Below are 11,480 nucleotides of genomic sequence, written 5' to 3'. Positions count from 1 at the left end.
TTTAGCTACTATATAATGTATAAAATAAAATAAACACTAATATACTTATATTTATTATATGAGTGATAATAAAATGATACCACACAAAACTGGGAAAATATATATTTACTTTGCTTATAAATTACTGACTTTAATCAGTTATTGAAGTCAAAGATAAAATACACTCTGTATATACAAAAACAGGGTATCATCCAATCTGCAACTTATACATAGAGTAGCAAGATCAATTTAAATGATCAGTGTGAATGATTTATAGGGACTTGTTTATTTATATTTACATTAAAAAAAAAATATATATATATCTATATATATATATATATATATTTTAAATTCCCCTCTCACCCCTGTGGACAGTCTATTCTTCAAGCTCAGAGCTTGAGGGTCCTGTGCAGTACCTTTGGTGTTCCTAGGAATGTGCTTTTCTGGACAGAGACCTCAACACCTGACACCGACCTTTGTTAATCCAGACGATGTCTGAGTTGGTATGCCTTCAGTTGTCCATCTCTCACTCATATCCAAGGTAACCTGGGTTATCATGGGGTGTTTAGTGGAGGGACCCTTACTCAGTACATACAGTCTGGATGGCAATTGAACTGACCGGGTTTGACATCAAGTGTACATCTTTGAGTTTCCTTTTTTGAGACACACACACATATGTGTGCAACCTCACCGCTTGATGCTAATATATACTACACACAGGTTCTTATAATTTTATTAGAATAAACTCGTCTCATTCACAAAAACTGAATTAAACATCAAATTTCAGTTCATCACAAACATGTAACGTATTTACATGCAAAAAATTTGTGAATTCACAGATGAATGAAGCATTTATCAGACAAAGGAACAATCATAAGCAGCACCTCATTATCGCAATATATTTGGGCATGAGTGTTCAGGGTTTTCATTCAATTTAAATAGACAACTCTTTAATAACTCATAATTCATTAAACCAAAACAGATAAAAAATGAGACCAATCCTCGAAATCATGTCTCCAACTTGATATAACGTAGTCACAATCAGACAAGATTGGTTTATGACAGTTTGTACTATTGTCAGTCACATAAGATGTATGTAATGAACATACAGGAAATATAAAACAAATTAAAAAACATAAACCTTCAAAAATGTCATTGTATAGTGAGCCTTTCTGATTTTGTACTAATAGTAGCGTCTTCCATCATCGTGTGTGTAGTGCGGGTTGCTGTGGCCTTGGTTCTGAGTATACGGGTTGATCCTGGGCTGATTCTCGGCATACTGGTTGTTCTGAGGTCGAGTCTGAGCGTATGGGCGTATGTCCTCTGGTTCATCATATAACCGCTACAGAGAAAAAAAAAGAATGAGAGTAAATTTAACAGCAAACACTAAAAAATCCAAAAATCTGATGAACGTATCTCTTCTTTATACACACAGAGGAATATTCTGAGCCACTGTTCATATGTCCAAAGTTTTGTCGGCCATTGCTTGGTTTCATCTCCAGGTTGGTCCTGTTATCCCAGCTGTTGGTGGTGGTGGCAGCTCGTGGGAACACAGGCACCCCACCATTCTGAAAACCTGAATGGCCATTGGCTGACCTGTTAAATGAGACTCCCTGGCTGTGGCCAAACTTGTTGCTAGCCATCGGTTGTGAGGCAGAACTCAGGTTAGTGTAGGGTTTTTCCATTTCTGCACTTTTGCTCTTCTTGGAGATTTTGTTTGATTTTCTGAAATCACAGCAGAAATATCGTAATTCACTATTGAGTCTGTCAGACATGAACAAATTCTCTTGATTTTAACTGCATTTGCATCTAAAATAAAGCCTAAATCAAAGCGAGAAAACACTTTCTCACATTTATGGGGGCAAATGAATTGCTAAGAAACTTACTGGGTAGCTACTGGTAGAAGGATGAGGGCTATGAGCAGCAGTCCTCCAAGCACAGAGCCCACGATTACCAGAATGAGCTGCCAGTCTAATAAAACACAATGAAGAGGACATCAAGGCAGGTTATTTAAAAACTTTTATTAAATTTTCCAGCTTTTGAATAACCTTTCTATCTATTGTATCACATGTTGTCATTAATCTTGTGAGGTTTTTCTTTAAATAATTGTCATTAAGTAAGCATGTTTCTGCTTTCACTTTTAAAAACATGCAGTATACTCACTTTCTGAGCAGTTAAAACCAGAATAACCAAATGAGCATCTGCAAGACAAGAAGAAGGTTGATTCTAGGATTTCTTTTAACGCAAGCTTTATAACAATAGAAGACATACAGGAGGGGAAGGAGTACTTACTTCACACACTCATTATCCTTCAATTTTTCCCCAAGGGGACAAGCTGTAAAAAGAAAAATTGAAACACTTTGTCGTTTGCTTACATAAGACACACACAGACACACACACCACTTACTTTGCTCAGGTAATCATCTTACCAATGCACATTCTAGTACTGTAGTCTGTTTTCTTGTAGCCTTCTTTACAAGTACAGTTGAAAGTTCCATCGCTTGATGTGCAATTTGTATTTTTTTCATCACAGGGAGTGTTATCACACAGGTTCTTAGCTTTAAATGAAGGAGAGAAAAAAGTCTCAGTACTCAAAGACATGTTTCATAACATGTACAACAGCGAAATAAATGAATCACTAATAATCCATGCAATAAACCCTTGAATGAAATTAACAGCATGACTTCAGTTTAGAAATATTATCATCAGGACATCATAACTCACTGAATTATAAATGCAAAGATTAGAATATATGTAATGGCAACAGCTGTCCTGATTGTGACATCCATTATATTGTTATTACAGTTAAATCATCTTTGACAGATGGGTGAAAGAGTTTCATTTAAGATTCTGAAACACATCTTGTCAATTGTATTCTTTTTGAAAATAAATCTATATCTACAGTGAGTCTTGTTCTAGAAATATATCGATAAAAAACATAACACACTAGAATACAGGTAATAAACTTACTCTCAAAGGTCTTCCCAATCACGGTACACTTCATGTCCGGACACTCTTTTAGTGTTTCCTCAACTTCAGCTACTTTGATCTCAGAACTGGCTTTGAAGGTGATGTCTACTAATGCATCGACCTTCAAAGCCGTATTCCTTGACCTAGAAGTGGTTCTTGGCCTGTAAAGGAAAAATCACATTTAGTGATAATTGCATCCTGTATTTACTCAGGATAATAACATAGTGTTCTGTGATGTAAAATAGGCTGAAAAATGGTACGGTAAAAGTTGTTGTCAGTCTGAGACTTACAGGAGTTTCAGCACTATAGATCCAGAGTAACCATCCTTCCCATTATAAACGTTATCAAGCTGTGTTTTCAAAGGAAAATATGTTTTGGTCAAGATGAGTAAGATATAATTGTTTTCAATTTTAGCTTAAATTTAGCTTGTAATGTCAAGTGCAATTTCAAAAAAAATGTCCATAAAGATACATTTATTGATAGAGAGTACTACATGATTACTTACCTCAGCAATAATTATATCTGCAGTTTCTTTAAATTCCTTTGATGTGGGGTTTCTCATTTTGTCATTAAAATCTTTATTTAGTTGAAGTTTTCCAGGGAAAACTTTGGCTGAAATCAAGAAAATAACATTATATGTTACTATATAATCTTCATTATGTCACTGTCACATAAACTTAAAACTTCATAGCGGCACACAAACAAATACTTACAACGTTCACAACTCTTTGAAACATTGTTGTAGAAATCACCAGCCAGGCACAAGCATACATATGTGTCGTTATAACGGACCTCACAGGTGCTTCCAGTGCCACAGGGATTTGAATTGCAGGGATCTTTAAAGTGAGAAACAAAACAAGTGCGTGCACACACACACAAATTGAAACACTATATAAGCAGTATAACCTGTGAACATTTGGATCCAGAGCAATTGAATTACCTTTAAATTGAGTAGTTGGTGTTGCAGTAGTTGAATCGCCTGTTGCTGCAGTAGTTGAATCGCCTGTTGTTGCAGTAGTTGAAATGTCTGTTGCTGCAGTAGTTGAAACGTCTGTTGTTGCAGTAGTTGAATCGCCTGTTACTGCAGTAGTTGAATCGCCTGTTGTTGCAGTAGTTGAAATGTCTGTTGTTGCAGTAGTTGAAACGTCTGTTGTTGCAGTAGTTGAAACGTCTGTTGTTGCAGTAGTTGAAATGTCTGTTGCTGCAGTAGTTGAAACGTCTGTTGTTGCAGTAGTTGAATCGCCTGTTGTTGCAGTAGTTGAATCGCCTGTTACTGCAGTAGTTGAAACATCTGTTGTTGCAGTAGTTGAAACGTCTGTTGTTGCAGTAGTTGAAACGTCTGTGTTACAGTAGTTGAACGTCTGTGTTGCAGTAGTTGAATCGTCTGTTGTTGCAGTAGTTGAATCGCCTGTTGTTGCAGTAGTTGAATCGCCTGTTGTTGCAGTATTTGAAACGTCTGTTGTTGCAGTAGTTGAATCGCCTGTTGTTGCAGTATTTGAATCGCCTGTTGTTGCAGTATTTGAAACGTCTGTTGTTGCAGTAGTTGAAATGCCTGTTGTTGCAATAGTTGAATTGCCTGTTGCTCTTGCTGAAGTTGCTAAGAGGTGTGTTTAAATGCAGTAGTTAGTACATGATAACCTTTGTTCATAACTTTGAAATTTTATACCCAGGAAGCAAGCCAGAAAAAAATCAATCAAAGTTATTAAAGCAGGATCATACAGTATATGAGCAGGCATGAAACGCAGGAGAAAAAGGAGAAGTAGTTTGTGGGGGTGTCAGTGTCAAACTCACTGAAAATGTTTTTTTCTGATAAAAATGCTATTTCACATTTATATGGATAATACATAAATAACTCTAACTAAAACATGAAGATACATTAATTATTTACTGATTTTATTTTTAATTAGGAAACACAGAGTTAAATTGGATTATTTCTCAGTCTCAGTAAGAGAGCACCAGCAGTGACACAGATTCTGCATGGAGAACATAAAGTTCACTCAACCATCATTTAGGTTTCAGACATGTAAAGCATTAAACAGTTTGCAGGGTCTGAAGTGAACAAAGAGACTTCCTTTATTGTTCCATGCCAAAAGGATGTGGTACAACAACAGGGTCATAAAATAATAAAATGAAATATTGTGGGACTGTTGACACGGACACACTGGTCAAATTTACTTATGTATGTACTAAACCAGCCCAGATACACAATGGCTGCAAAAGAAAGCTGTTCAAGTTACACAATTATTACAAACATATGAGTCCCGGGCAAGTGTATAGAATTTGTATAGAAGCAAAACAAAAGGGGAAAGGAACTAGTAACTGTTAATCATGAAAATAATATTCTCATATTCAAGCTAATTTGAGATATTTTGATTAGAGAACATTAATCCAGGCAGTCTTACACCATGGGTATCTCTCAATTTCGCTGTTACAGCCGTAATCTTGGATCAGGAATGACTGCAAATTCTTAAAAAAAATAATCTATTTATCTACTATTTATATAAAGCCTATTAGGCCCCACCTGTGTACATAACAGTTTAGACTCAATTAAAATGAAAACCTAATGAAATTAAAAAACAACAATATTAAAATGAATATTTCACCTCTTACGTTTATCTGATGTTTTCATTTGTTAATATGTGCTCTACCGTGTTACTCTATCATCATCATCACTATTAAACTGAAAAAAAATGAGGATTTTAAAGTTGATCCAATAAAATCAGGCTACTTACTGAAAATGGCTACAACTAGCCAAAGGACAAACAGGAGGATGAATTTTTGAGCCATTGAAAAAATTAAAAACATCACAGGAAAAAAAAGTCAATGAAGGTTAGAAGCGGCCACGTCTGTAGTTCTCTAAATCTTTGGGTTTAAAACTGATAATACTCCTCCACTGGCGGTTTTAATGAGTAGCCACTCCTCATTTAGGCAGTGTGCTAAGTGCAGGTCACGCCCAGGCCAGGAAGCCCACTTTTCAAGCCTTTCGTCCACCTATCAATTTTCCATGACTTTTTTTGCCAGCTTGGTTATCTAGTGGATATTTTAAAGGCCAGTCCAGAACAGCGTGGTGCTGATTACAACCATACAATTCACACGCTATTACTTTACCACATGAGCTCTATGAAGTGCAGAGAAAAAGGATTCTGTTAGGTTGTGCAAAAACAACATTAAAATTACTGTGAACCATCAGGATCGATTGGCAGTTAAAACCAAACAAAGTGAAGAAGAGAAACAAGACTTTCATGAAAAGTTGCCCCAAACCTTTTATTTTCTATGGTTATGCCTAATTTACATCATATATCAAAACTAATCCCATAAACAGTGAAGATAAATCACTTTTATGGTTAAATCAGGTGCTATAATAGTATAACAGATTTTAAAAATTCAAATATATTTTTTTGCTTGTACTTATAATTGTGGTGACCATTTTCCACTGTTGAAATTTAATCCTAACATATGAAACTATGGAAGCCATTTCCAACATTGACATAAATAAATTTCCAGGTAGAGCTTAGTCAAAATGTCACATTTTTGAGATTGTGACCCAAAATATTGACCTATGAATGCCAAGAGAGTGCAGAGAGAAATGTTCTTCTTGGTCTTCAAAACAGCCAATCTGTTATTGTTTTTAAGTTTTCTTATTTTTTTTTTATTTTTAGTTGTGAGCCTAGCAAAATAAAACATGTGTGGTTGTTTTTACTACTGAAAAAAGAAAGAACATTTCCTGGCAGAGCTAAATTATAGCTTTGAGTTACTATTTCAAACTTTTGACTTCTGGATGGCATATTATTGGGTCATCAAAAACAATATTAAAATTACCCTTTGCTCTTCCTCATTGCTTGTTAGTTAAAACCAAACAAAGTGAAGCAGAGAAAGAAGACTTCCTGGAAAAAGTTGACCCAATATTCTTATATTTTTGTAGAAAATGGTGTATTTTCCTATGGTTATACCCTATTTAGAGATAGATTTGATAGTTATTTTTAAACTAAGGGCTATATAACTAAAGATTATGGTTCATCACACTTATAAGGTGTCCTGGAAACTAGATGGGTCATAAAACAGTGGCGAGAAGGCTAAAGTGACCTTTGATTTCTAGATGTCATATGATGTGAGATAACAGTCGGTGTAAATTACTAAACAACTAAAATTATACAAGACTGAAAGACTTGAAAAGACTTGAACAGAAGATTCTAAAGTTTTAAAGTTTAATGAGAGCTATCATCGCAGCACCACCCATGAAATTACATTATTGCCAAGTTAACCTTGAACACATTTGAATTGTTATAGTTTTACACAACATCACTGTCACCATGGGCACCAATGCAAAACAAAAAAAATAGTTTTAACCAAAATTCATACTAATAATAAGAATAATAAGAATAAGAATTATTATTATTATTATTGTTATTATTATTATAGTAGTATATCAAACAACTTATCATTTTTTAACTGAATTACAAGTGCTAAACAGGGGAGCATCTAGAGACATTTTCTTAGGGTGGCATGGAAATCACACGGGGTAGCAAAATCAAAGCCATTTCTTTACAAGTATACAGGTGTTACTTTCTGTAATGTGAACTATATGTGGTTAAAATACATCAAATGCAGCAAGTATACACACATTTCATATTAACATCCTCTTGAACTTTCTTTTTGGCTCTGGCCCAAATAAAACATTTTAGTTACATTAAAAAAAAGGTGATCTTTATTTTGAAGTACTCTATAGCCTATATAATAAATAAATATGTAGCCCAAGTATAAAATCCAGAAAACTGCACAACATGAGGTGGTCAGTTAGATATACAATTGTTACATTCATAAATTTAAGCAAAATGTCAGAAAACTGCACTGTTGGTTGCTACTGACAAAACTTCGATGCCACCCAATGCAATCACAGTAGATCCGCCCCTGGTCCAGAAAAAATATGAACTGACACTGAAAGTGTTTCCTTATCACAAAGGTGGGTCAAGGGGCTGGGGGTGGACACTTTAACACCCAGTGCATTATTAAACAATAAAGTACTGTTTTCCCATAGTGACTGGTACTTTGGTGTTAAGAAATGAGATTTGCTATGACAAAAAAAAATCTATAAAGCAAAAATGACTTTGTCTTATTGCCAATATAAAATGATAACAAGTCAGGTTAGAGTAGGGATGTCAAACTCATTTTTATGTCGTGGGCCACATGCAGTTTTTGTTAATTCAAACAAAATGTTTTTTCTTCTTTTTTTACTGGGAACACATTGTGGACAACACACTTCCCACACACACACAGAAATGTATATAGTATATATTAGTGAAAAAGCAGGAAACTTTTTCTGTCATTTACCTCTTATTCTATCAATTATTCTGTTCTATCAACTACATAAGTGTAATATGAACTGCCCTGGGTAAATGGTAAATGGCCTGTATTTGTATAGCGCTTTACTTAGTCCCTAATTATCCCAAAGCACTTTACACTACATTCAGTCATTCACACACACAGCCACACACTGGTGATGGCCAGCTACATTGTAGCCACAGCTGCCCTGGGGTGCAGTGACAGAGGTGAGGCTGCCAATACTGGTGCCACCGGGCCCTCTGACCACCACCAGTAGGCAACAGGTGAAGTGTCTTTGCCCAAGGACACAACGACCGAGACTTTCCGAGCCAGGGCTCGAACTGGCAACCTTCCGATTACAAGACGAACTGCCACGAGCCATGAGGTCTTTCTCAGTAGGATAAGCTATAAAACCTATTAAAATATATTTTTAAGATTCCAAAATTCACACGGTCCTTCATGTTTTTCGAAGCTGTCTTTTTGGCTGGATTGGAGTTTTTACCACTTTATTATTGCAAACCATGCCAACCCCAAAATCGAAGTCTACACAGACATTCAAGCAGACTTTCTGCCTTTATTTAGATAAATACATCAATTTTGTACAAGACTGATATATGCAAGCCATTATATATATGTGTGTGTGTATATATCCTACATCCTAGGAGAGCGTGATCATGGAGCAAACTAAATCATGAAAAAAGCTGATAGTAAGTCGACAAAACAAACCTAATACTAGGAAACAAATATGTATATTAGTTTATAAGTATGTAAGTATGAAAACCTATTATTTTATAGTGAAAGGTTAATAATTTTGTTTAAAAAATGACTAATTGCCTGTTCTATTTTTTTTCTAGGCCCCCATTAGAAACGTCATCACTTCTCTCCCCCTTACAGCACCCCTGATCATCATTACAATGTCTCCTGTGATAAAGGATTATTTTTGATGGTTCATCAGAGCTGCACCTCAGCAACCAAATTCTATAAAGCAATGGTTTAATTTTTAACTTTCTGCCTGCAGTTTGGATTAGTGTCACAGTTGTTTATGGAGCAAGTGAATGACCTTCTCTTGGAATATTTTGTTAGTAGGATTTATGAATATGTTGTCTTGAGAAGGGTCAATAGAGGTATGATCACAGAGCAATAACTGACTGCTGTCAAAGTCCAAAGACCTCATCCAACTTCTTGTTCCTGGCAGTGATGCATTGCCTGCACATAACAACTGTAATTAAGCACACATTTTTTTTTAAAAGGGACCGATTGAGAATGATAACAACTTTGTTAAAAACCCAAATAGTACAGTTCTTGTATTTATCCAAAGGAACCTGAAACGACTTCTTCCAAAGTTTCCACTGAAATAAAACCAAAAAAATGTGACCTAGATGAGAGCATCAAACATTGCAGGAAACTGTATGGCTATTCGAGGCTGACTATAAAAGTGAGTCAATCAGCAAAAAGAGAAATGCCCAAATTTTGGCACATAAATCAACTTAATTAGCGACTGTTTCTAAATAAGTAAAAAAGCTATAGCTAATATTTATGGGGCTTTTAAAAAAAAATAAAAAATTGAGCCATTAAAATGTTTATATTGTGTCAAAACGTAAAAGTCAGGCTTTTTTAGGAGAGCAGTGTTAGAATTTTATGCATGGATTAAGCTGCTAAATGTCCTGTTTGTCTGTTAAGCCGGACCTCAGCTAATTAATGTCACTAAGTTTATGACACTTTTTTCCCAGTTACATATGAAACTATTTGGTTTGTAATGAAGTTAATTGTTCTAAATCATTCAAGAAATCTGTTCTCAGGCTTTAAATTCTAGAGTTTTATTTTCATATAAGGACTTATTAGCAAATATCTGGGTCTGTGTAATGCAGTTTACCGATTGGCTAATAGCTTGGCACTTTGCCTTATTTTCCAAATATAATCATTTCTAATCCCAAACATGTCAGCTGTGTCTGTCTTTTTATTATTATTATTATTATTATTATTATTATTATTATTATTATTATTATTATTTATTTATTTATTTATTTATTTAAATTATGCTAATGGAGAGCCTTAATATATTGTTCTATAATCTCATATAGTTGTGATTAGGTGAAGATCCAAAATACATGCTTTATAAGTGATTCATCATATACTCTATGGAAGCATCTTCAGCTAGTGAATTAGGTTTTTCCTGTTAATTTGTCAAGTAAATGCTGTTTTACACAAATGTGCAAAAGGTATTCACATTCTGACACTAAGACAGGGGTGTACAGCTCCAGGCCTGGTGTCCTGCAGGTTTTAGATATCACCCTGGGTCAACGCACCTGAATCAAATGACTTTATTGTTCATTACCAGACCTCTAGAGAACTTCAAGACATGTTGAGGAGGTAATTTAGCCATTTAAACCAGCTGTTTTGGATCATGGACACATCTAAAACCTGCAGCACATGGGCTCTTGAGGCCTGGGGTTGGACAGCCCTGCACTAAGATATAAAGTCATCCTTCTGGGTACATGGATCATTGATTACAGAAGCCCTATTGGATGTGGGTTTTTTTTGGCAAGACAAGAATATTATTCTTTAACAATCTTGGATTATAAACTTATTTCACACAATCACTGGGATATTGGTGTGATCCTGGGCCTGATTTCGATATATTAGTATTGGAACAATACTGAACAAAAGGCGGACCACTGTTATGGAAATGTACCTGGAGCTTGTATCTCTAAAGCCTGCCCTCCCCTTGGTTGCTCAGACTACAATATTATTCTCTTACTTCCTTCTCTTACTTCCTCAGACAAAAATGCAAAACAAACCAAATCCAAACAGAAACCATCAAGATATGGGACAATGAGTTGGTTGAGAAACTAAGAACTGACTGACTGGAATGTGTTTTTCAAAAACAATGATTCTGATCTTAACCTGCTAACTGACTCAGTTTCTTCTCACCTGATATTTTGTACTGATTCTTTTATTTTATCTAAGCAGGTTGTACCAAAATGACAGGCCTTGGGTCTCAAAAGACCTGAAGATGTATCTGAAATAAAAAAAATATGGGCATTTTTTAAGTGGTGATTCACAAAAATTAAATGAGCTAGGAAAGCAGTTGGCCAAAATCCACTACAAGAACAAAATGGAGGAAAAGTTTACAACCGGGAATGTGAGGGAGGACTGGTAAGGACTCGACACCATGATGAGCAGAAAGCAGAGGCCAGTAAACTGGTCTGCAT

General features: G+C 35.3%; 1 protein-coding gene across 1 annotated transcript; it reads right to left on the bottom strand.

Moving 5' to 3' along the window:
• Window positions 1-862: 862 nt before the first annotated feature.
• LOC120733356 (protein HEG homolog 1-like) lies at window positions 863-4,281 on the bottom strand. Its single transcript, XM_040031452.1, has 11 exons — window positions 3,890-4,281; window positions 3,663-3,785; window positions 3,455-3,561; window positions 3,240-3,298; window positions 2,950-3,110; window positions 2,409-2,537; window positions 2,272-2,314; window positions 2,143-2,180; window positions 1,866-1,950; window positions 1,413-1,704; window positions 863-1,321 (listed from the first exon to the last, which is right to left on the bottom strand). The coding sequence occupies exons 3-11, from the start codon at window positions 3,509-3,511 to the stop codon at window positions 1,163-1,165; spliced, it is 1,023 nt and encodes a 340-aa protein (XP_039887386.1). The 5' UTR covers window positions 3,512-3,561; window positions 3,663-3,785; window positions 3,890-4,281; the 3' UTR covers window positions 863-1,162.
• Between the last annotated feature and the right edge of the window lie 7,199 nt (window positions 4,282-11,480).

Source organism: Simochromis diagramma, unplaced genomic scaffold (genome assembly GCF_900408965.1).
Source record: "Simochromis diagramma unplaced genomic scaffold, fSimDia1.1 OVJJ01000013.1, whole genome shotgun sequence".
Classification (NCBI taxonomy): Eukaryota; Metazoa; Chordata; class Actinopteri; order Cichliformes; family Cichlidae; genus Simochromis; species Simochromis diagramma.
The sequence above is the reverse complement of the archived record's forward strand: the minus strand, read 5'-3'. Positions and strand labels throughout refer to the sequence as shown.

Coding starts and splice junctions, on each gene's coding strand:
- LOC120733356 (XM_040031452.1), bottom strand. CDS start 3,511: ATGAGAAACCCCACATCAAAGGAATTTAAAGAAACTGCAGATATAATT. Junction 1,705..1,865: donor CTTCTACCAGTAGCTACCCA/GTAAGTTTCTTA, acceptor CTGTGATTTCAG/AAAATCAAACAAAATCTCCA. Junction 1,322..1,412: donor GTGGCTCAGAATATTCCTCT/GTGTGTATAAAG, acceptor TTTTCTCTGTAG/CGGTTATATGATGAACCAGA.